Below are 25,629 nucleotides of genomic sequence, written 5' to 3' on the forward strand. Positions count from 1 at the left end.
TTTGGTGCTGTAAAAGCAACTTCAATTAAACATAACCACCCCCACCGCCATAAAAAGAAGAGGAAAAAAAAAAAAGAGTAAAGAAAATAATAAGGAAAAAACCCAAGACACACTTCCTGGGGGCGGGGGGGGGGAACCCAGCATGTAATTTCTGATGTAATTTCTGTCCTTGACAGAATGTATTAAATAAGCAAACACCACCAACAAGCAAAACAAGTACTACAATGTAAAAATATTAAAAAAAAAATAACCCTCTCACATGCATAAATACTTGACAGGTTTTAAAAGGAAGAAACGCAGTCATATATAATTTTGCATTTCCTTTCCATTTTTGTCTTATTTTAATATTTAATATGTATATATCACATATTTTTCCCCCTGTCAAATTTAAAGTTTCATTCTTTTCCTTGAGACTTTTCTTCTTCAATAATATTCTATAATAGAAGGAAAACATCTCTTTAGTTTGCAGGTAAATCTTTAGTTTTATTTTATAAATGAATTAATCTTTGTTACAGTGGGATGTGATCATTTTTGTTACTGACATTTTTCTATTTATAAAAGTAATATGTACTTGTTTTAGAAAATGCATATATGTGAATGCACAGGAATATGACCATTGGTATCCTTTCATGAATATCACTTACTTTAAGACATTTACAGCATTACCAGAAAAGATTTTAATTTCTATGTATTATCACAGTATTCCTATTCAGTTGCTCCTATTATAAGTTCTTTTTTATACATGAGAAAACTGAATCATAGGGAAGTTGTGGATCTTTCCCACTACAGATAGTGTGTGGAACTGAATTGTTTCTGGTTTTTTGACAGTAATAACTCTGTGATGAAGTTTACTCCCCCTGGATAAAATGTAATTGTCAGGGGGCTGGCGGAGGGGGAAGGGGCACAAAGAATTAAGTGAATGTTGCCCAGTTACTTTCCAGTAAAGCTGTCATAGTGTTCCTATCCTTCAGTAGCATATGAGATTATCTCTTCCTCCAGCCTCACCATCATATACTAGCACTTTAAAAAATTTGTCCACTTTGATGAGTGAAATGTGGTATCTTAGTCCATTAACAATATTTTAATCTCTACCAGTAAGTAGATATAAAAACAAAGCACACAGACACATGTATCTGCTCTAAAAATAAAATAAAGCTTCGAAACTATCAGCTTTTATAAGAATTGTCCTTGTAGGGCCAACTAAGAGGGTTTCAAGTATACCTTAGGGTTCTCTTGTGAATTGCCTCCCAGAGATTCTGTATTAAAGTCCAAGTTGACCGTCAGGGTCCAAAAGAAACTTAAGTGAAGAAGTACCTTTAGCTCCTGATCCTATCTTTAATCACCAGTCATCCCACAAATTTTCAGTCTCGTCTCCTACCATTCCTCAATTCTCATTACACCCTCCAGCCATATTGAACTGGAGGCAATTCCTAAACCTGGTATATTTCTCTGTGCCTCTTTGCCATTCCATTTCTATTCTCCTATGAATTTCTGCTCTAACATTCATATTAACTTGATAATTCCCTTTTTTCAGCAACTCATGTGAAATATTTAATGAGCACCTTCACCTACCAACCACTCATCTGATTCTCCAGGCAGATTTGAGTGGTTCTTATTGCATAGTGTATGAACTTTCAGTAGATCACTTTTCTTCCTGTATTATAGTTGCATTATGTCTGTTTATAGACTTGTTTGCTTACTAGAATGTAACTAGTGTCCATGCTAATATTAATCTTTGTATCTTTAGCACCTAGGGTAAGACACAAGGCATGCAACTGGCTCTCAGTAAATATTTATTGACTAAATATATCTAGAGTAGTAACACTAACTTATAGAGCTTTTTAACGAAAGCTCAAATGTGAAAATATATTTGAAAGCACTTTAAAATTTAAAAGCATTTCATCCAAGTGCAAGCTATGTTTATTTTATCATATTTCTGAGTATTATAAACTTACCCAGGGGCTAGGACCTAACTGCAGGGTGACATGGCAGAGCTGCGGCTTCCAGCTTCGCCAAGCTGCCGAGAGAGGAATGGGAGCTGGGCAACTTAAAACACCACAAAACTTGTTCTTACAAAGATTTATCCGCTTTTTCTGAATAAACACTCCTTGGATTGTTGCAAGACGTTGGTTAATTTCTAGAGTTCCAAAAAAAGTCAAATTTGACAGTCTTGCCAATGTTCTTTTTCCTTGTATGGAGCAGTGTATTTTTGGACGTCCTTATTCTGCTGTGCTGGGGGTGCTTCCCCCTCACAATTGAATTTAATGTTACAGATTTTAGGAAACATGCAAAAGTATTCTTATAAATCATATTCTCTTTTCCTAGGAAGGAAGAATGCTCAGTCTAGATGAAAAGGAACCAGTAGGTTTGAGTTAGTCTAGATAATCCTGCCCACCATTGGGCATACTCTTTCTCAGCCAGCGTGACGGCTTTCATGGCTGCTCTGTCATAGAATTAGAAGTGAGGATTTTTTTTAAGGAAAAATGAAGAAACACAATACATGAATTTTTATTACACGAACTGTTCACATCTATATTTAAACTTAATCTTGACCTGGAAGTTTAAAAGACTTATTTCAAACTCAAGACTAAATTTACAGACATTACTAGTGTATAGCAAATTTAAAGTGACAATCCTGTTTCTTTTGAGTACTTTAACCAAAGTGTTCTGGCATAAAAGAGCAATTTGCATAAAAGGAAGATGGTTAAAGTTTCACAGCCTTAGAGTTTGCTCAAATCTCGGCATTTCTGTGTAGTGTTTTTTTTAATCAACGGCAGGATACAAACTTTACAAATTATTTTTTATAATGTATTAATCATCTAAATTTTTCATCATATTTTTCTTTCAGTCCTTTTAGTCTTTTACTATACCTAACGTGTGTTCCTTTAAATACACATTTCATTTACCTTCATTATATTTGTACTACTTGAAGGATTTATTTATTCTCTGTTCATAGGAGGAAGACTCGGTGAAATCTACAAACTCGCGAATAAGTTTCACAGTGTAATTCCTGTGAGATCTGGCCATGAAGACCTGGAAGTCCTTGACCTTTCAGCACCATTCCTTATACAAGGAAAGGTACATCACTACGGGTATGCCCTCAGATCTGGGAATTTTGAGAATTAATAACTGCCTAGGAGTAATTGTTACTATTATATCCTACTAGTTGCTATATATTCAATGGATACTTACTGAATATCAATTTATATGTACTAGATTCTAGATTATTCTGGTATATATTTTATTCTTCTGATAGTATATGTGTCAGATACCTACAATGTGCTAAGTATAAGGCAATCCAGAGGTTACTTTTCATTTGGTTTCTTTCACAAAGATTTAGATATTAATACAGAGAAAAGTTTAGAACTGTATCCCAGTAAAAGTTAAATGATTGAATTCCAAAATTTCTGTCCCACAAACCTAACAGATTGGTTGCCACTAAGGAACTGGAAGATATCAGGAAATATTAGGAGCTAGAAGCAGACATGCATTTCAAGAAATTTAGTCTCTCTCTTGTACCTTTTTAATTTTATGGTTTCTTTTGTTTTATGAATTTTTAAAATATTGACACAATCAAATTTATCAAAATGCTTGCGAAACCTTAGGTTTTACTTACTTTTTAGGTTTTAGTTACTTTGCTCAGATTTCTGGACCTGATTCTTTGTAAACAGAATTTAAACTAATTTTAGTTTATTTAACAGTTATACTTCATGTTTTTTTATTTCTTGAATATTTTATTAATGAATTTTTTAGAGTTTTCATTTCTTATTTAAATTGTTCATAGTACTTTTGATGATTTTTAAATATCCACTTTGTCCCTGAATCCACTTAATATTATTTGCACCTTTTTTCTTGTCTTTTTTTGCCAAAATAACTAGCTTTTGTTTTATTGATACTCTCTATTGTTTTATTATTTTTCTTATCTTTATTTTCTGTGTTTACTTTTTCTAGCTTTCTTTTTCTTTTGTTTTTTGGGTTTTTTTTTAAACTTTTTCTTATGTTTTATTTATTTGAGAGAGAGAGAGAGAAACAGCACGAGCAGGGGAGGGTCAGAGAGAGAGGGAGACACAGAATATGAAGCCGGCTCCAGACTCTGAGCTAGCTGTCAGCACAGAGCCTGATGGCGGGGCTCAAACCCACGAACCATGAGATCATTCCCTGAGCTAAAATCAAGAGTCAGATGCTAAATGGACTGAGCCATTCAGCTGCCACTAGATTCCATTGGTTTTTCTTTTTCAAATGTTTTTAATTAAATGCATACCTCACTTAATTCATTGATTTTAATATATTTTTAATATTTATATTTAAGTCCATAGTTTTTCCCTGAGAAAATAGCCATAGCTTTTAACCCAGCATTTGATATTAGTGGTTTTTTGGGTTTTTTGCAGAATTTTTCTGCTTCTCATTGTGATACCTTCTTAGGCCTGTGAATTACTTAGCTGTGTATTTTAAAATTTTCATGCACACATGAACACGTATTAATAGTTGTATTTAGTGTTTAATAGTGTTTAGTTGTGTCCATTAGACAAGTTTGTTAATCATATTCAAAACTTCTTTTTCCTTTGTAACTTTGTCTAATCACTTCTTATAGACTGTGCTTAATGTCCTCTATGGTTAGAGGCTTGTGATCTTTTGTTCAGTCAGTGTTTGCTTTGTACATTTTGAGGTTCTTTTGCTGGTTTACTTCCACGTTTCTTTGTTCTATTTTAGGAAGTCTCATAAATAAATAGGACTAAATTTTAGTTGTTTTTAATAGGTAAGTTTAAAATATGTTAATTACTGATATATTTAGGATTCATTTCTACATCTTATGTTGTTTTCCACCTACATTATTACTCCTTCCTTCTCACTTCCTTCTTTTTGTTCTTATTTAGCTTATTTTTTCTTGTATTCTATAGGATTCATTTATAAAAATGTTCTTAATATTCCCCATTTTCATCTTTTACTGCTTTGGAAATAATAAATCTCTACTTAATTTTTACTTGTTACCCTTAAATTTTAATTTATATACCTAATTTTTAATGTACATACTTGTTTTATCAATGTCTAAAGTTAATTAATATCCTAGCTTTTTTTAAGGAAGTAATATTTCTTCACCGTATTGCCTTTGTTTTTTTATTCTAAAATTTTATTTAAATTCTAGTTAATTAACATGTAGTATAATATGGGTTTCAGGAATAGAATTTAGTGATTCATCATTTGTGTATAACATCCAGAGCTCATCATAGAAAGTGCCTCCTTCATGCCCTTCTCCCATTTAGCCCATCCACATCCCTTCATCAACCCTCGACTGTTCTCTATCATTGAGTCTTCTATGGTTTGCTTCTCTCTCTTTTTTTTTCCCCATCCCATATGTTTATCTGTTTTGTTTCCTAAATTCCATATGTGAGATCATATGGTATTTGTCTTTCTCTCACTGACTTATTTCATTTAGCATGATACACTCTAGCTCCATCCATGTCATTGCAGATGGAAAGATTTCATTCCTTTTTATGGCTGAGTGTAATATTTCATTGTGTATATATACCACATCTTCTTTTTCCATTCATCAGTTAATGGATGGTTGGGTTTTTTCATAGTTTCACTGTTGATAATGCTGCTATAAACATTGGGGTACATGTACCCCTTCAAATCAGTATTTTTGTACCCTTTGGGTTAATACCTACTAGTGCAATTGCTGGTGTCAGATAATTTTATTTTTAACTTTTTGAGGAACTTCCATACTGTTTTCCAGAGTGGCTCCACCAGTTTGCGTTCCCACGACCAGTGCATGAGGGATTCCCTTCTCCACATCCTTGCCAACATCTGATGTTTCCTGTGTTGTTCATTTTAGCCATTCTGACAGGTGTGAGGTGGTATCTCATCATGGCTTTGATTTATATTTCCCTGATGATGAGTGATGTTGAGCACCTTTCCATGTATTCTGTTAGCCATCTGGATGCCTTCTTTGGAAACGTGTCTATACATGTATTCTCTCCATTTCTTCACTGGATTATTTGTCTTTTGGGATGTTTAGTTTGATAAGTTCTTTTTAGATTTTGGACACTAACCCTTTTTCAGATATCAGAGATTCAAATATCCTCTCCTATTCCATAAGCTGCCTTTTACTTTTGTTGTTTCCTTTACTATGTAGAAACTTTTTTATCTTGATGAAGTCCCAGTAGTTCATTGTTGCTTTTGTTTCCCTTGCCTCTGGCGATGTGTCTAGTAAGAACTGCTATGGCCACGGCTAAGGAGGCTGCTGCCTGTGTTCCTCTCTAGGACTTTGATGATTTCCTGTCTCACATTAGGTCTTTCACCCATTTTTAAATTTATTTTGGTGTATCTTGTAAAAAAGTGGTCCAGTTTTATTCTTCTGCATGTTACTATCCAGTTTTCCCAACACTGTTTTCGGAAGAGACTGACTTTTTTCCATTAAAGAAGAAATTTCTATATATTTGAATGGTGGAAGGGGATAATATTTAATATAGGTACTCTCTACTTTTCCCCAGATTACAAATGAAAAGGAGTCTACATGAACCTTTTGAACATCAAATTTTTTTTTACTCAAGTATATTTTCTTAGTAACATCTCCTAATCTTATGATAATCTATAATAAAAAATAATTATGTGTATTTAAAGTATGTATGTAAATAAAAATACCTCTACTAAGTAATGTGCATTCTAGGTATTTTCTGTTGTTTCAGATTGACTTATATTACGAAGGATAAGTATAGTATTAGGCATTATAAACTATGAACCTCTAAATATATGCTTACTGAATATATTATCTGAAGTTTTGCTACTACTGATTTCTTTAATGAGAATAATTTTCTTGTATTGTTGTATTTAAGACCTGAGCTATTATCAAAGAGCCATAAAATGAAAGTCTTTAGAGATAATCTCTTTAATTTTTTTCATTTTACCAAATTAAGAAATCAGCCAAATTAATTATCAATCTGGATCTGGACCCTCTCTCTTATTCTCAACTTAGTGTTGTTTCTTCTGAACTATACGATCTCTGTGATTGCTTCTTTTGTAAAAATCTTGGTATTTTTATAATTTTGCTTGTAGTATGTACATTATAATATGGAAGGTGCAACACTTATTTAATAATTAACTTTTTAAACTGTGCATGTTCGAACAGCAAGGATAAGTTATATAATTAAATGTCATAATAAATTATGTTTAAATCTCTATGCTTTTTTTCTGTCATTAATTTCAGATGTAAACAGTGTTCTACTTTGAGACCAATACAAAATCTAAATTCCCTGGTTGATAAAACACCTTGGATCCCTTCTTCTGTGGCAGAAGGTTAGCTACATTTCTGTGTTCTGCAACTGCAACTGTCTTTGTGTAAGGTGATCTCACTGATCATATTTCAGTGTTTGTGGATATAGTAAAACCAAAGACTGAGCTAACGTTTAACTTTACTTAAGCAAAACCATTCACAGTGATTATAATAAGAGTATAACATAGTTTAAAATACTTGAAAACTTTCTTTTAGGCATCGACCAATATTTTTAGTCATTACTCACATTTTAATGTTCAGTAATTTGTTTTAGTATTAATTATTAATCACAAATACAGATTCTGAAAAATTCCTCCAGTTCAAGGTACCTTAGAGTTCAAAACAGTTTTAGTGGCAGCTATTACACTCTCCACCCCATATACATCTTTAGCTGGTACAAGAAGACATTTTCTGTACCCTGTTCTTAACTGTGATCATCCAGTCTTGACTTGAAACTGTTGCAGTGACAGGGGACTCATTACATTGCAAAGCAACATATCCCCTCAATTTTTCAGTGGTTCTTAGCAGTGAAGCAAAGCATACCTACTTAAATTGTAACATGGCCCTCGTTCCGTCTCCTAGAATTACAGTGTGGGTCTTGTCTGAGATCAACAGCTTCATGCATTTGAAGATCTCTGTCATTCCGTCATGGGGTCTTTATTTTTCCAGGTAGACACCCTCACTTCATTTGGTATTCCCCACATTCCTTACTATTGTTTCTCTTCCTTAGTAAACATTTCACTTTACCAGTGCTTTTCTCAAAGTTTGCTCTTAAAAGCTGCAAATAGGGCTACAGATATTGGCTAGTTCAGAATATAAAGAAAACTTTGTTTCTGTAAAATTGGACACTTTGCTTTTACTAGCCTGAAAATTTTATGGTATAGATATTTGTATACTTGGTTTTGGTTTCTTTCTTTGTAATCCAGCTGCATGGTTCTGCTATCTCCTGTTTTGCTTGTGGGCCAGGGAAATTCTAGGGTACTTTCATGTGCTGTCCAGTTTGGTCTTCTCATCCCATTCATAAATGCGGTTCTTCATTTGTGTGGTCCCTCAGAGTAGGTTTTATGTTCACCCTTGTTGGTTTTAACTCAGTTTTAACCTGTTGAGACCTTTAGAATCCTAAAAATCAGTTCCTCTGTAGTAACCACATTTTGTCATGTCTGTGTCTTCTAATTCATTTCTCGGTACCCTAATTTATTCTTCTACTTGCCCCTTAATTAATCCTCAAATATGGATTCCACAGGTGGAAGACAATATTTCATTTTTTAAACATATTAAATGTCTCCCATTTCCAAACACAAGGTAACATTTTAATCCATGGATTTTCATATAATTTAGTATCTCTTCAGTTTCTTTTTTGTCATCTTAGCAAATTATTAAATCTATATTCTCACATTTTAGGACGTTCAACCAGATGAGATCTCCTAAAACATAAGAGATCCCTCTGTTTATAGTATAAAGGGGAGAAACATTTTACAAATCATAAATATTGAACCTCATGCTATTGTTTAAAACATTCTGGTATTTAATTTTCTTTTTCATGTGACTAGCATTTAATGAGTTGTAGTTCATGAATCAGTTTATGTTTTATATCGTTACCAACTCATTGTAAAGATACATTATATTAATATTTAATCAGAAAAGATAGAATTGCTCATGAGTCGTTGTCACTACATAGATATGATGTAATCTTCCAAAATGAACCTGCTAAATGAGCTTAATATATTGTTACCAGAGAACAAAAAGCACATATGTATTTTTTAATCTCAAATTATTTTAGTAAACAAAGTCAACATCCTAAAACAATTTTGACTGTGCTTTGATCATAAAGAATAGAAGATTCATATGATTTGATTTTCTTTTCCTTCACTAGTGCTGGGTATTGTACCTCTTCAACATGTGTTTCTAATGACATTTACTCTTGATGATGGAACAGGGGTACTGGAAGCGTATCTCATGGATTCTGTAAGTAACAGAGGGAGTGTAGATGTTTCTAACTAAAGGTGTTCTTAATTTTAATATATTTTCATACCAACTTTATTACTGAGAGGATTTAAGACAACTTAGAAGACCAAATAAAATGCAAGCACATAAATCTTAAATTGTCTGTATATTCTGTTTTGATCTGACTCTGTAAATTTAATATCAAAATAATGAAAAATTGAAGAATAGGAATTGAGGAGAGAGTCTTCAGAAGTTTTACTCCAGGAGCCAAAGGCAGAGTTACGGCCACATCTTCTAGACATTGTCTAGCATTATTCTACCGTGTTTTTGGAGTCTACACATTTCTGTAGTAGAGGGAACGAATTACTTTGAAGAGAGGTGGTTATAGTGTATGCAGCTAGGGAGCTACCCATAAACCTCCTTCATTTCTAACAACAGTTCCAAGTTTGGGAGTTCTCAGGACCACCCTTCGTTGTGATAATCCCCTAGAACGACGGAACTTACTGGAAGTTATTATGCTATTATTGTTTGTTACACCTAAAGAGTACAAATTAAAATCATCCAAGGGAAGAGGCACATAGAGCGGAGTCCAGGAAGTTCCAGACATGGGGCTTCCAGTCGTCCTTCTCTGTGGAGCAGCAGACAGCATTACCAGCCAGCAGTGGTGTGAAAGGGCACACATGTGGTACTGCCAGCCAGGGAGGCCTCCCGAGCCTTAGTGGCTAGAGTTTTTTAGGGGCTCTATCATGGCTGACAGCCAGCCTATATGGCCGATCTGTTTTCAATCCCTCCACAGAGCAAGCTAACACCACATGCCACAGACTCTGCCCTGCATCACGCTGATAGACTTAGCTAGTGTGACAAACAAGAGCATTCCTAACGGGCATGATATTCTAAGGGCTTAGAGATTATTTCCAGAAGCCAAGGGCAAAGACCAGATTTCTTTTAGCAGTAAGGTCAAATTGTTTTACTACACACATTGGGAAACGATTTGAGGTAGGTGTGAGAGAATTTTTTCTCTTGCCTAATCAGTTCATTTGTCCATTTATTGAGTAAATATTTAATGAGCACCTACTGTGTGCCAGATACTGTTGTATGTGATGGGGTATAGCAGTGAACAAAGCAAACAAAATCCCTTTTTTTTAAGAAAGTATAATCTTATAATTCTATAGAGGAGAGAAAAATTAAATATACACTATATGTTATACTCTTAAATTTAGCATGAGATTTTTTTCCTGTACACAAAGAATGATAAGCCTCACTCTTTTCTATTTATTCTTATTATCATTATATATATGCATCATATATATATCATTTGATACATGAATATCATTGCTGTTTTTAAAGTAGTAAGTCAGATTTTAGAGTTTAGACTAGAACTCTAGTAGATGAAGTCTACTTGACAGTGAAACAGTCTAAATTATTTTAATTAGATAATATGGAAATGCTTTTATATTAATTATGGCTTTTAAAAAAGATTAATATGTTTTCTGTTTTCTATAATTTCTTTTTAAGGACAAATTCTTCCAGATCCCAGCATCAGAAATCCTAATCAATGATGACCTGCAGCAAAGTATGGATATGATCATGGATATGTTTTGTCCTTCAGGAACAAAAATTGGTAGGCATTAATACTTTAACAATCTTATTCATTCTTTTTCTTGAAATAGTACCTAATAACATATCTAATCTGTAGACACAGAAGTATGAAAAACTTTAAAGTCTGAATCCTGTTACTAAGTACTAAGTAATTACTGTCTGATCTGCCTTTTCGTGAAGACGTTGGCAGGGAGAAAATAGGTAAGAATCATAATTCCTGAAATGAAAAGATTTATAAAATATTTTGAAATATAATAAAGGGGAGGCAGTTTTGATCACAAACATATTTGATACAATGTTTATGCATACAGACATTTTCTTTGAAATTATACCAACAAAGATAAAACATTTTCTGTAACAGACTACATATAGCCAGTTTAATTCATTCATGAATTTTATTTCTCTCTCTTTTTAAATTTTTATTTACTGAGGGAGGGAGGGAGAGAGAGAGAGAGAGAGAGAGAGAGAGAGAGCATGAGTGGGAGGAGGGGCAGAGGGAGGAGAGAATCCCAAGCGGGCTCTAAGCTGTAATTACCTCAGAGCCTGACATGGGGCTCCATCCCATGAACCATGAGATCATGACCTGAACCAAAATCAAGAGTCAGACCTCTACTGACTGAGCCACCTAGGCATCCCTCATTCATAATTTTTCTACTAAATATTAACTAATTTCAGATTTTATTCATTTTTATTTTACTAATTACTTTTATCAGCTCTAGTTGTTCTCTGGATAACATTTGATTCATCAACCAGCTCTTCAGGTCAAATTGTATTGATCCCGTCTACTGCCACTGAGTTTTCCTTTTGTGGTCATTATTTCTGTTTACATTAATATTTGCAAATCTCCATCAAAGTAAGTTAGTTTGACACTACTAACAGTTTTTCATCAGTAACAAGTTTTACCAGCTGCAGATTTCGCTGCTGTCACTTTCGGTTATTTTTTTTTAAGTTTATTTTGAAAAACAGAGCACACGGAGGGGCGGGGCAACGTGAGAAGGGGAGAGACTCACAGACAGATTTTTGACACCACTGTCAGCCCCAGAGCCGGTGCGGGGCTCTAATTCCCCAACCACAAGATCATGACCTGAGTTGAAACCAAGAGTCAGACACTTAACCCACTGAGCCACCCAGGTGCCCCTTATAGGTTATTTCTTATCAGACTTTCTTTTTCCCTGGTCACTGTTAAATTTATAACAGTTCCAGAAAGATAGCTTTTTATACATCTTAATAAGGTTTACTTTACATACTTTTTATTTGGTGTCAGGTGCTTTGGATAGATTTCTGGAAATAAAACTGCCATATCAAAAACGATGGGTTTGGTGGGCTTTTGATACATGCTACCAGACTGCTTTTCAAGAATGTTTTTACCCATTTATAGTTCTTCCAGCAGTGGAGGAGAGTGCCTGTGTTGCTCGACTCCTGCCAAGATTGACTATATTAAGTATCTTTCAAACATGAACTTGAAGAAGCACTAAGAAACTTTTCTAGAAGTTTTAAATAGATTTATGTGGTCATAGTCAGAGCTTGGAATAGCATCTGCATTATCTGGACTGAGTGCTTAGAAATGAACCTGAGGTTCAGTCGGACAGGCAGTGGGGCCTGAGGTGGTGTGAACTTGGGGTTCATTTTCTTTGCAGTCAACCAAGAAAAAAAGAAAAAAAAATTGAGGAGGTCAGTAAATAATCAGCAGAAATAAAGAAAAAAATTGGGAATGAGATGGCTGCTATCTTTGCTATCAAACATTTGGGAATCTCCTTATTTAATTATTGTTTCCTGTTTGAAAAATAAGAATTAGGACTGTTACACAATAATAACATGGACCCACTTCATGGAAGGGTGGATAATATATTTACTTCTCCAGCTAACTTAAATATGGTAATTTTTCTAGCTAAGCGCTATGCTAGATACATATTTTAGAGACATTTGTTTAGTTTTAATGGATAAATAACATTTTTTCTCATCTGTAGATGCATACCCATGGCTGGAATGCTTCATCACGTCGTATAATGTCACAAGCGGAGCGGAGCAGCAGGTTTGCTATCAGATTTTTGACACCACGGTTGCAGAAGATCTAATCTAATATGCCATTCGGCTTAGCACAGGTAAAATACTATAATTTTAGAGAACATTATTTTCTGTGAGATTGTTATAAAGGTTTGCTGTATAGTTTATTTTCCACTTTCATCACAGTTTAAAATTCTTCTGCCAAATAGACATTGTGCTATCTTAACGCCTTCCTGTGAGTAAGTTAGAAATGCTCCCATTGCTCAAATTTTCCAGTATGGTGGCTGCTAGGGATGTAAAGGGAAAGGTGGAAGAAGTTAGGACTGTGCTTTCATGTACCCCTTGCAGCCCTTTCCGAGAAGCTATTTTGTTATCCTGCTCTAAATTTGGTTTTCCATACAGCCACTGATTTCTCTGTCGGCGGTCATCCTAGGCCGACCTGCTTTTCCTGCCCTGATTTTTGTTTCAGCAGTGTTAATGATTTTAGCATGGGCCTGGGGTTAGAAAACATCCTTACGTCAAATCACTCAGCTTTTACTGAGTGCGAGGGATGTAGCAGCTAGTGGTTTGGTTTGGTTTTGTATGAAGGGATCTACTTAAATGAGGACTCTTGTTGAGTAGTGCTCTTCTGCGTGAGCTACAGCGTACTTAAAGGAGTGATTTACTTGAAGTGTATGTGGCAGAATTGCTTTCTTTCAGTGCTATTGACCAATTTAGGATAAATCCTTTTTTTAAGACCTGAATTATGTTCTTTTGATTGTTTGTTTCTCTACATGATATTAGAAGTTATTGCATTCCACCTCGATCTAATAAAGCAGTCATATTTACAGTGTGAGTTATATTTCCATTTTTAAATAGTCTAATGTAATGTGCAGCTGTATTTCAGGTTGAACACAAAATGAGATGTTACCTCAGTATCATAGTCCACTTTTTACCTGATAGTGTTTGTGAAGTTTAAAATCATGAATATTCAGTTCTCTGTATTAGTATATATGTATAGATTTATGTATATTATTTGGTAAAGACTAAGACACACAGGTCTGCCTAGTTCAGTATTAGTGAAGAATAAGTTAATGCACATATTTCAGCTGTTTTGTTTGCCCTGTGTTGAGACATGATTGGAGGCAAAGAATCAAAGCAAGAATGTCAATGTAACAGATATTTAGGACTGCCTATATTTAGGACTGCATTTCATAACAACGCATTTTCCTGATAAAACTAATTTCCTGATAAAACTAGATTGATGAGCTGACTTCACTAAGTTCACACAGTTATTAAATGCTGGTCAGTAACACGCATTCAGGTAATCTGTGTTCCGAGACTGCACTGCTAACCATTCTGGGGCAAAAGCTAGCATGGGGTTTTCTGTAAATGTGTCCTCCCTTAAATATTTGAAAAAGCATTGGAAATGTATCATGAGAGGAGTCAGTGTTATATTTTCTTATGTGATCAAGGGTTTCAACATTTTATTGACAAAAAGGGTCAGATACCTGATTTCTTGTGCTTATAATAAACTCAGTTATTTTTTTCAATGTTTGTTTATTTATTATGAGAGAGAGAGAGAGCTAGAGAGAAAGCAGGAGAGGGGCAGAGAGAGAGGGAGAGCAGGCTCCGCACTGACAGTGCCTTGTGCCCAGCCCAGAGCCCAACGTGGGGCTAGACCTCAGACCATGAGATCACAACCTGAACTGAAATCAAGAGTCGGATGTTTAACCGACTGAGCCACCCAGGTGCCCCAATAACTCTAAATTCTAGTTCCAGAGTGAATTAGCCCATCCCCTGACCTAACTACGCATCTCCCATCTCTAAATTATCAGCTTTTTGGAGATGGTTGAAGGAAGCTGATACTGCTCTTTTGGGAAATGTAAACCCTTGGTTCAAAACATCTTCCGAGAAAAGTTTTAAGAACCCTGCAGATGAATGGAAAGATTTCATTACCAGTTGTATTCTGAGGATACAGAGGTGAGAGAGCCATGTTCTCTAGGTGAAGCGCCCAGTAGTGGAGAGGTCAGAAGGTAGAGCAGGTCACAGTGCTGGCTCCAAGTTAATAAAGTCAAACTCGTCACATGAATCTTTACAGTGATAGGTCACTTGTCTTTTTTTTTTTTTTTTTAATAACCCCACACGTTGTTGTCATTTGTTTTGTTTTTTAACTTTTTAGCTTTGAACAAGAAAAGTTCTGTCAACACGTACTGTTTGTCCAGTGATGATGTGTATGCCGTACCTGAATCAGGAATCCAGAATGCTAAGAGAATTCTATTTCTGGAGCAACAATTAGACAGTACTTCATTGTGCCTGATTTGAGCCATGTTCTCTTTATTGTCCATGTGAATACCAGTACCCTTCTGGTCAGATTCAAAATTACATAAATTTAAGAAAGTAGTTTGTGTACAGTCTCTTTGCTCAATTTCTAGTCCCTGCAGCATCCATTAGATACTACTAGATTGTCTCTTGTAGCCCCTGCATGGTTTCATGGGAGGAAGAGAAGGTGTTGCCTAGAAAATCTGAGGCAGTTGATTATACAGTGATGAAAACACACTGCTCACATGCCCTTTCCTCTGTCCCTACCCGCCATTATACTGTTTTCTTTGGGGGAACTCTGCAGGTCAAGATGCAATGCAACATTTCCCCTCCTTTTTTTTTTTTTTTTTTTTTTTTTAACCCCTGGTCATGTTGTACTTCAGGAATGGTTTACTAATGAATATAGAAAGACTGCTGTTGATGAAATCGATACTGAGGACACCTCTTGTCTCCCTGCCCAGGTTTTGAGTCCGTGTGTGTCCTGTGCTGCCACTGCTTGTGGGTCACAGGGATGGACCGGAATCTTTGACCGGCTGTGCTGTTTGGTTTCCAAAGTCACACCATGAGTTTGTCACGACTTGTGACTCTCATTCCAGCTGATTGTCTTCTACACTTTCTGGAAGCTTTCCTTGGGATCTGGGGAAATACCTAGATTCTTCTGGTTATTTTCCCTGTTTTGAATTTTGACCATTTATTTCATCGTTTTATTTTTATCCAGAGTTTTGTAAAATAAAAGCACTATGCATTTGTTAAGTATTCAAACAATATAAAGTTTATGAAGTTGGAGTAATTCTGACTCTAACTAGTACCCCAGAGCAAACAACTATATGATGTACACTTTTCCAGACTGTTTTCCCTAAGAATGTGTAAATATGTGTATATATATGTTTTAAAAATAACATCGTGCTAAAAATATATTTCTGCAACTTTCTTTTGTCACTTTATAAAGTAGACTTTGTTTTTTTATGTCAACATAAAACATAGGAGAAACTTGTTTGTAATTACTCAACATAAGTAACTTTCTAGTGGGAATTCTCTGATTATTTGACCTTCTATTTTTGTCGTGGTTTTTGGTCTATTGATGTGTTCCATTATTGTGACAGTTTGGGAATTTTATATTTTTATTGTTACCTATTTTGTTGACTTTGTTGCCTTATAGTTAGTCATAATAATATTTTGTTATCATTATTTTAGTCTGTATTTTGTCTGGTGTTATTTTCCCTTTAAATAAAGCTGAAGCCCCTGGGACCTGGCTTCATGTATCTGCTGGAGGTTCTTAGGTGAATTTTGGAGTCCTCTCCAACTTCTAGTACAGACTAGGACCTGCCATGACACAGTTGTCTTGAAATGATTCTTACACGCTTTAAAGGACTCATTGTGTAAAAAAAAAAAAAAAAAGCCTATATGTATATATTAATGTATATAATGTAATGTATATATATATACACACACACATATAATGTAAATATATATATATTAATGTAAGAAAGGAGAATGCCCCCTATAATGCTTATGAGAAAGGCGCTATGATGGATATGATGAGTCACCCTAAAGTTGTAAAATACCATTTTAGGGGAAATAAAGATAAAACTTCCTGTCTTGCCCTTCAGGATCTCTGGATGGTGTGAAAGCCTTCTACCCACTCCAGAAAAAAGAACAAACTAGTCAGCTAGTAAAATCTGGGTCTAGTGATATTCCTTCTCTTCCCTCTGGTACTTGGAAATAGTATCAGAACTCACTAAACAGGAAGTCACCAGTGTGCTCAGGTATGTGAAATCGTATCTTGGTTTGGCAGCCAGGAAATGAATTAGTAGCATGATGTATTATTTTTCTCTGCATTAAGTGATTTAAGCTGTTGTGAAATTTGAGATCATGTAAGGTTTCAAAGTGATGGTCATCTTACATGGAGATAAATGTCCTTCCATTCAGGACTGCTTTAGATGGGTTGAAAAGTGTTAGGTATCAATTATGGTGATAAGGATAATGCATTAATGTATATGAGAGCTCTCCCTCAGATGTTGCAGCTGGTGAAACGTGGATAGTTCAGAGACTCCTCTGCTATTTTTAGAGTGTAGCAACATCTTAATGTCTATTTTTTTCCCCTTGAAATCTAGGCCACAAAGGCACATTGGTATAGTGCGCATGCATGTGTGTGTGTCAGCGCATGTGTTGTTTTTTTTTTCTCTACTTTGAATTCACTTTGCAGGGTACTATATTAGAAGTGTCCTAACAACCTACTCCACAACTACCAAAGAAAGGCATTTTCAACTTTAGTGAAAAGTTTCTTTTATTTCATCTGTTCACAACATTCTGAAGATTTGGAGCATGTATTTATTAACTACCTTATCATCTGGTAATGTATCACATCAAGTATTGTTAGTTTCTCAACAAGTACCTTTTTATATACAACCTTGAATCTATGGCATATAATTTTTTTTCTATACCTTCAGAATGATTTTTCCCTTCTTTGGAATATGAACTCCCAGGGGCGCCTGCATGGCTTACTCGATTAGGTTTCACCTGGATCTCAGCTCAAGTCTTGATTTCAGGATTGTGAGTTTGGGCCCCACATTGGACTCTGGGCTGGGCACGAGGCTTTCTTTAAAAAAAAAGAACTGTGAACTCCCAGATAAAAGCCAATTTGTCTTTACATATGACTCTATTCCTCAGCAGATTTTTGTCCTCCATTAGAGGGCAAAGACCTTTTAGAATGTAAAATCTTGTACCAAGGTTAGCTACCTCTTAAATGGCTTTTCTGCCACAAGTTCCCATAACAGTAAGTAGGAATGACAACACATTTGAAAATCAAAACTATTCATTTGTGAGCCATATGAAAACATAGCTTGCAGTGGATAGACGTGATGGTTTTTATTTGGTTGGATAGGTTTCCTATGTGTTTATTCCCATTAGATTAGGTTCAGGAGCAATAAACTTAATACTTAAATTTTGGAATCATTGGCAAATATTTCTGCACAATGATCAAAGCTTGAATGGAGGTTAAGCAAAAGAATACAGAGTGTAAAATAGGTATGTATTTAAAAGTCAGCTCATACATTTATATTTATTTATTATTCATTTGGTGTCTGTCTCCACAAAGGATTTCACGTGGTGTACAATAAAAGACAGACATGGGAGACAGTCTTTGGAAATAGGGCAAGAAGACAAGAGCTAAATAGAAGAGTAGCTATTAAATCAATTCATTATCCCTAACCTAATGAATGCTATAGGTTTTGAACAAAACTCATACATGAAAATGCAACAGATTGCATTGCTCTTTTTCACAAAGTTATTACGTCATATTATTAGGAGATACAGCCTTTTATTTATCTCAGTATAAAGAGCAACAAGGTAGATTTTTAACCTTGTTGATTAGGCACACTAAACAACAATGCTTTTGTAGTAGCAGTTATTTTAAAATGCAGAAATTTGATCCAAAATGGTAGGATGTAATCTCTATAGATGGAAGAAATAGAACAGGGGCATTTTCCACTTGCTGTCCACCTTTTGGCTCTTCTTTGAGGCACTTTCTTGTTTTGTTTTTATTATTGAGGAATATAAAATGTTTCTAATATCTCCACATACTCAGGAATTATTAGAAACAAATTAGTATAGGAAAAATTTGTATTTTTCTGGTATTAAAAAGTTAATTCTCTTTGGATATAAATATCATTGAGAAAATGAGCACTTCTTATCTTTTCCTGTTGTCATTACAGGTAATGAAAGAATTCTCTTGTTTTCAGTGTTTCATGTCAGGAAGAATATGGGTTTTAATAAATCACACTCATTTGGAAGATGTGTACTCCCGTATTCACCCTCAGTACTCCATGGAGAGTGGTGTTTAAGTCCTAAGTAGAACAAGCTTCCGACCAGTATCCAACTGGGAATTTGCTGGGAGAGTATTTTACCTATACCGAATTTACTAAGCTCTAAATGCCCACGCATTAGATCTAGTCATCCTTGATCCCTCTCATCATTCCTGGTCCATATCCAGTCCATTTGAAAAATCATCATGCTGCACTCTTTAAATATAGGCAGAATTTGACTACTTCTTACCACTTCCTCTACGACCATGGCCCTGCTACCATCTTCTCTTGCCTGGACGACAGCCTTAGCTCCCCCGTTGGTCTTCCTGCTCCTACAGCTTCCCCACACATTGTATCCTCTATCCAGTAGCAAGGCTGCCCCGTTAAAATGTAAGGCCAATAATGTCGTTTTCCAGTATTTACTAAAGTCACACAGAGTTGACATTACCATGGCTTTCACCACCCAATATGATCCATTTTCTTTCTACATCTCTGACATCTTACATTATAACCTTTCTTGTCTCACTGCTTTCCAAACACTGGTCTCCTTGTTTTTTTAACACCCCAGCAAACTTTCCCTTCACAGGCTTTGTACTTTCTGTTGTCACCATAGTCTGGACATTGTTGAGCTATTCCAGGTTCCATGATTCACTCTTTCACATCCTTTGTACCAATGTGACCTCATCAGAAAGTCTACCCCTGACCATATAAAAGACCATTCAATCCCATCATCCCCCCCAACAACTGACTTTTCTCCAGTGCACTTAACTCACATAACATACATTTATTCGCTTGTACTCGTTTTCCTTCCCCAGCAGCATGTGAGCTCCTTGGGGAAGGCGTTAGATGTGTTCCCTGATGTTTACCCAGTGCTTAGAAATTCCTTTTTTATAATAGATGCTCTGGAAATATTTCTAAAATGAATAAAGGGATCTTCTCATATTTGAGAGGCCAGACTCGAAATCTGAGAATACTAGAATGTATTAAGCACGTAAGGTGATTTTAGAGCAATGATTACTGGGAATACTGAAATGTGCATTTAAAAATAAACCTAAGTAATTTTGATATAGATTGAACAAAGATTTTATGAGACTGAGGCTTAATAATTTGCATTTTTAATGATCTCCATGGGTGATTTTTTTGCAAGTAAAAGATTTAGTACCATTATTATAGAAATTAGAGTATGGGATTGGTATCTGCTTGTTTCAGACATTATATTACCTGCCTGATCCTAAAAGCATTTGAACTGAAGCACCTTGATAAAGAATCTGTACCTGTCAGTGATTCTTAACCCTGACTTAAAATCATCTGGGAAAAGAACTCTCAAAGCATCGGATCAGCTCTTGTTTAAGACTGCGTGGATTCAGTCTCCAGCTGCGGCTGCGCCTCTCACTTTCTGTTTGACCTTAGGCAAGGTGGTTACTCTCTCTTGGAAATTGTGAGTAGTCATAGTGCCCACTTTGGAACATCATGGAGGGACCAGGGGTAAATGAAATCAAGTTACGTATGTAAAACACTTAGAATCCGGCACATAGGAAGCCCTCCTAAAGGATTAGATAGTATCACTAAGGTTTGGTGACAAAAACTAATCCTCTTTATTGCTATTCTCTTACAAAGAAGATTTGAGATTTATTTTATTCTACTTTGCTGATTCCTTAACTTCCAAGCAAACCCAGCTGCAGTGGTGAGAAAGGGAAACAGCTACATCCTTGGGTCATTCCAGGCCCGATCTAGTGACGCTGCTACAAATACGGGGACAGAATGGAGTGAATAGCATTGGAGCAACTGACCAAAAAAATCCTCTCCTGAGATGGTCATTTCAGATAGTTTTATTATTTCAAATCCCATTTTCTAAAATAGCTCATTCTTATTAGGAGAAATAAGAAAAATAAAAAATTCAAGAGAAGGATCCATATTATGTACCAGTAGGGCTGATACTTTTGAATAGGGGATGGCTTGACTGAATAACAAGGAGAGGAATCTGAAATAGCCCAGTGTGCAAGCACTAACAGAGAATGAAAACATTTTTGTTCTATTTAAAAAACACAGCTCTGAAACAATGGAAGAGAGGGAAGAAAATGTCAGGGGGGTGGAGGGGGGGATTTCATGGGGAAATTCTTTGGCGGTATAGTCTGTTCATAAAAGTCTCTTTGATTTCTTTATTGGAGTCACCTAAAACTAAAATACAAGTAAAGCTATGGATTTTCCAATGCTTTTGTCACTCAGAAGTGGTTATATTTAATGTCATTGACAATCCATTGGTTGTTTTTCAGAAAATCATCAGGAAAGTTTTTACTCAGTATTTGGTAGGATCTAATTTTGGAATGGGCTTCTATGATTCTATGTACCTGTCTCTTGTAATAGAAATTTAAACAAAGAATAATGATGTAATACACTACAAGTATTGAGTCCTTATGGTTTTAGTTAAATCTAAATGCAAATCAAAATGCATTTTTTATGCCAGGATATTTGGTGAGCTACTTTAATGCTTATTTTATGGTTCCACAGACCATAACTGACACCTATTTGAAAGTACTCAATTTCCAGTACTGAATGTGCAAAATTGCTTTCTACTCTAAGATCACAAAAAGGGCATGTGACACATACCATAATTTATCTGCCTCAGAAAATAAGATTTGGTTCTTAGGAAGAAGACACATGTTGGGTACTTAAAATTTACTGAAACCTGGCTTGCATGTATTCCTTAGTCTTGACGATACAACATTTGGTTATCCTAAGGTAGCGGTAAGACAAACCTTTCAGACAAAACTACACCCGCAGGATCATGGCAGAGGAGGTTAAACCACATGGCATTATCCAGTTACTTCCCCTATAAAGCTGACTCTGCAAACATTCATAACCTGATATGGTCCTCTGGGTGTGCTTTAATGTAACTAGTGCTCATAACTAAATTCATCTAATCCTAAGCAAAAGCAAGGAATCAGCACAGATTTCTCATGGGTGATTGTACAATTTTTAAAGCTTTTTGTAATGTTGAAAATAGTTTAAGAACCTTATGTTCTACCTATTACTTTTCTAACGTCCTCCAATAGTTCAGAAATTCAGATTGTAAACCAATTGACTAGACGATTCTTAAAACCATTTCTTTCTTCTTCCAAAATGAGAATTTCTCTGGCATCTGAAAGATCTTTCCTGGAGAACTTTACGTTGTCCACAGTCATTTCAGTGTTTTAAGGAAGAGGAAAATCAATTACTTCGCCCTTCCTTCATCTGAATGGAGTTGGGAATTCTTGTTTTATTTTTACTCTTGATTTCAATCTGTAGTGGATGGGTCAAACACTAGTTTTCTGGCAAACCAAAATGTAATCACTAATATTGTTTAAGTTCCTGGCAGTTCATTTAGGAAGTAGGTGATATTTTAAATGGAAAATTACAGACTTAAAGAAATAATAATATACATTCGAATGACCCTTCACAATATACAGTGCACTTATATAGAGTCCAGATTGGTGGTATTGATCTGCTCCAGATTCTCCTATGGACCTCCTCCAACCTTGGAGCAATAATTACTTTGATTATTTTGTTTGTAGAAAAAATTCACAAATACAATTCTATGTATATGGAATGTGGTATGAATTAAATAGATAAATGAATAGGATATTATGTTTATTTAGAGTCTATCTCTCCTAGTCTAGGGGGTTGAGGAAACCTTCAAAAGATCCTTCATCCAATGACAATAGACAAAAAATATTGTGCTCATTTGTTCCTATCTTTATATTAGAAATTTTTTCTGAAGCTATATTAAAAAAAAAGTTTTAAATAGTGTTAGGAGTTGGACTTTTTCTGTAAGCTTATTTAGTAGCACAAATTTTAAACTTAAAAAAATCATCCTCTATATGTCAGTTTTTCCTCTTATAAACTACAAAATACTGAGAATAACTGCAATGTCAAAAAAATGTTTAAAAAAATGGAAACAACTATAATGTCCCCAGAATGCTGATTAAATTATCAGTTACCTAAAAAAAATATATATGTAATACATATATATATATATGAAACCTTCAGAGATCATGATTTAGAATACTTAGGACATTCTTTTATTTTTTGTTACATAAAAAAAAGCATATCAACAGTTTGACCCCATTTCAGTGTGTGTGTGTCTATCTGCTTATTCAATGAGCAAATTTCACTGAGCATTTACTTTGTTCAGAGCACTGTGATGAGAATTGGAATAGCAGCAGTAAACAAGACCGTCCCTTTCCTCAAAATCATAATGCATGCCATACAGTACAGGCAGAACCAGTCAGAATGCTGACAGTTTGGGACTTTGGTGTCTATTTTTTTTTTTTTTGAACCTGACTATACTTCTGAGAACCCTAGCAGGATTATGTATCAACTCCTATTTAGACTACAGCATAAACATGGTTTTGTAACTGTATTCACTTCATACATATTCAAGGAGAGACCCTAGCAGAATAAAAGTTATTTTCTTAAACAGTTTAAGAAAAGCAATCTCAAAATATCATAGCATTTATGATAGTCTTCACAACATGTTGGTACTCTCTAAGATAAAGAGGGAAGCTAATGAAAAGACCACTCTGGTATCTGGTATTTCTATTTCTCAACTAAGATGTTATTTGCAAACTTAGTCAAATGTTTCTAGAGAAAATTGATAGAAAAATAGAAGAACTCTAGAATATTACTAATGCTTTTGCTATTCAGAATTTGTGTAAAATCATTAATTTAGTATCTATTCAATAAGTCAAATACTGTGCATGGTCTATCACTTAATTATGCTAAAAATCCCAAATAGTTTAAGTATCAATTCATAATTATCCTTAGAAAAACTCTTGATTCCACTGGGCTTGATGTGTTGCATAATTCAAGGAAACCATTACTGATTTTAAGTTAACATTATGTAAAATAAGTCACATTTTTCATAAGCTTAACATTAAGCAGAATTTATTATTTCTTATGTCCTTAGTGATGAGAAGGTTAATTTTGTTAGGACTTTATAGATGAATAGAAGTTCAAGATAATATTAAAGGATTTGACAGGAATTTTTGCTACCTATTTTAGTTGTGAATTGGGCCATGATTTCAATGATTAAATTCTGTTCCAACTTTAAAAAAGATACCAAAATCATGCTAAGAGAAAATAACACACTTGAAACAACCAAAGAAATTCAAATTTCTGCTTGAGGTAGGCCATTTAAGACTTCCTTACAAAATTATGATAATTGATATATGTCATTGCCTTCACTTTAGCCGTTTTGGATTTGATAGGCAGAGAACAATCCATTTGATAGATCTTTTCTGCAATACTCAAATTTTTGTTTCACCGATTCTAATCAGATGTATGTAGTTTGTATACTTAGGATTTGTTTATTCCTCCATATGAAATCTACTTGAAATTGCTTTCCAAAAGGAAAAAAGGATGGATTTGGGGCTTGTAAACGCTAAATAGAAACTTACTGCACGTGTAACAGGGAGATTTAGACTTCAAGCTTTCAAATACCGATTTTGTATCAGATGCATAACATCTGAGTCCTGAGTATGATGGAGAATGTCAGGACACTAACCAGTGTTTCTGTATAGCCACTGTCCACCTCTCTTCAGAGGGACACTCCTTTTGATCCCAAATACATCTAAGTCGAAATAAAAGTATCTATGAGATTAGTGTGGCATTAAAGCCAAACCAGATTGTCCTTGCTCTTGCCCTGCCTTACTCTGATTAAAGCAAATAATCTAAAACAACAGCAACGAAAACAAACAAACAAACATATCTATTGGAAAGTCAATATTCATCTAAATTTTGAAAACCAGTCATGAATTTAGATGAGTTTAGGAACCTTTGATTCCATAGTTTTAGTCTCGAAAGTGGATTTTACTGAATAGTTTATGTGGTTCATTTAGGAGAGTCTTTCTTTTGTCCTTTCATTTAACAGAGAGGCATGAATTTCTGCTGTGTCAGAATAATAATTCATCATCCACTGTGGTTACCAAGAACAAATTGAAGAGCTCTTTGTGAGATTCCAAAGAAGAATGGAACATCTCTATTAGGCCCAGAATGTTCTTATAACTGAGAAAAGTCAACTGGACTGAAATGTCTTATTGGATCTAGCATTAACTTAGTGTGTGATCTACCATATATGACTCTACTTCCTTGGGCTGCACTTTTCTTCCAGGTTCCGATATAAATATATTTGTCATCTTTTGAAGCACTACCAAACTACCTGTCTTCTGTAGTGAACTTTTGTAAGAATTAAAGAAGATGATTCTCTGAAGCCTGTCAGGGTATTTGTTGTAAAATTAGTACAAACCACTTTTATTAAGATCAGCAGAAAACTCTTCTCAAGATTTTAGAAATCTTCATTTTCAGATCTCACATGCAAATATATTTGGCCTTTAAGTTTCCTCCACAAATTCAGTCAAGATAACAAAGATTATTTGCAACTTTGTCCTAAATGTCAGATTTTGTGCTTCTGTAATAGTAGGGCAAAATAGCAAAATGCTTTATGGGTGTGTGCCTCCATGTGAGAGAAGATGAGGAGTGGTTGATGTGTGTAATACTAATTTTATTTCAAATAAGCAGAGGCAAAGATAGTCTAATTTAGTGTGATGGTTGTCCACTGACTCTAGTCATACTTTTTAAAATTCCAGACATATAGTTTTGTGTAAATTTAAGGTGTACAATGTATATATTGATACACTTATATATTACAAAATGATTACTTCCATAGTGTTA

At 34.9% G+C, this 25,629-nt stretch overlaps 1 protein-coding gene across 8 annotated transcripts in view; it reads left to right on the forward strand.

Moving 5' to 3' along the window:
- Window positions 1-25,176, forward strand: part of POT1 (protection of telomeres 1) — an 84,867-nt gene extending 59,691 nt beyond the window's left edge. For 4 of the 8 annotated variants that reach the window (XM_029924009.1, XM_029924012.1, XM_029924024.1 and 1 more), the window contains exons 16-21: window positions 2,957-3,092; window positions 7,205-7,293; window positions 9,144-9,235; window positions 10,730-10,835; window positions 12,781-12,915; window positions 14,979-15,199. In XM_029924009.1, the coding sequence (XP_029779869.1) occupies window positions 2,957-3,092; window positions 7,205-7,293; window positions 9,144-9,235; window positions 10,730-10,835; window positions 12,781-12,893 (536 nt within the window). In that variant the 3' untranslated portion in view covers window positions 12,894-12,915; window positions 14,979-15,199. Of the gene's footprint in view, window positions 1-2,956; window positions 3,093-7,204; window positions 7,294-9,143; window positions 9,236-10,729; window positions 10,836-12,780; window positions 12,916-14,634; window positions 14,900-14,978; window positions 15,200-15,579; window positions 16,885-24,829 lie in introns of those variants that run through there. The other 4 variants (XR_003903466.1, XM_029924031.1, XM_029924040.1 and 1 more) reach the window with 4 other exon arrangements.
- The last annotated feature ends 453 nt before the right edge of the window (window positions 25,177-25,629 follow it).

This window comes from Suricata suricatta, chromosome 2 (genome assembly GCF_006229205.1).
Source record: "Suricata suricatta isolate VVHF042 chromosome 2, meerkat_22Aug2017_6uvM2_HiC, whole genome shotgun sequence".
In the NCBI taxonomy this organism is placed as follows: domain Eukaryota; kingdom Metazoa; phylum Chordata; class Mammalia; order Carnivora; family Herpestidae; genus Suricata; species Suricata suricatta.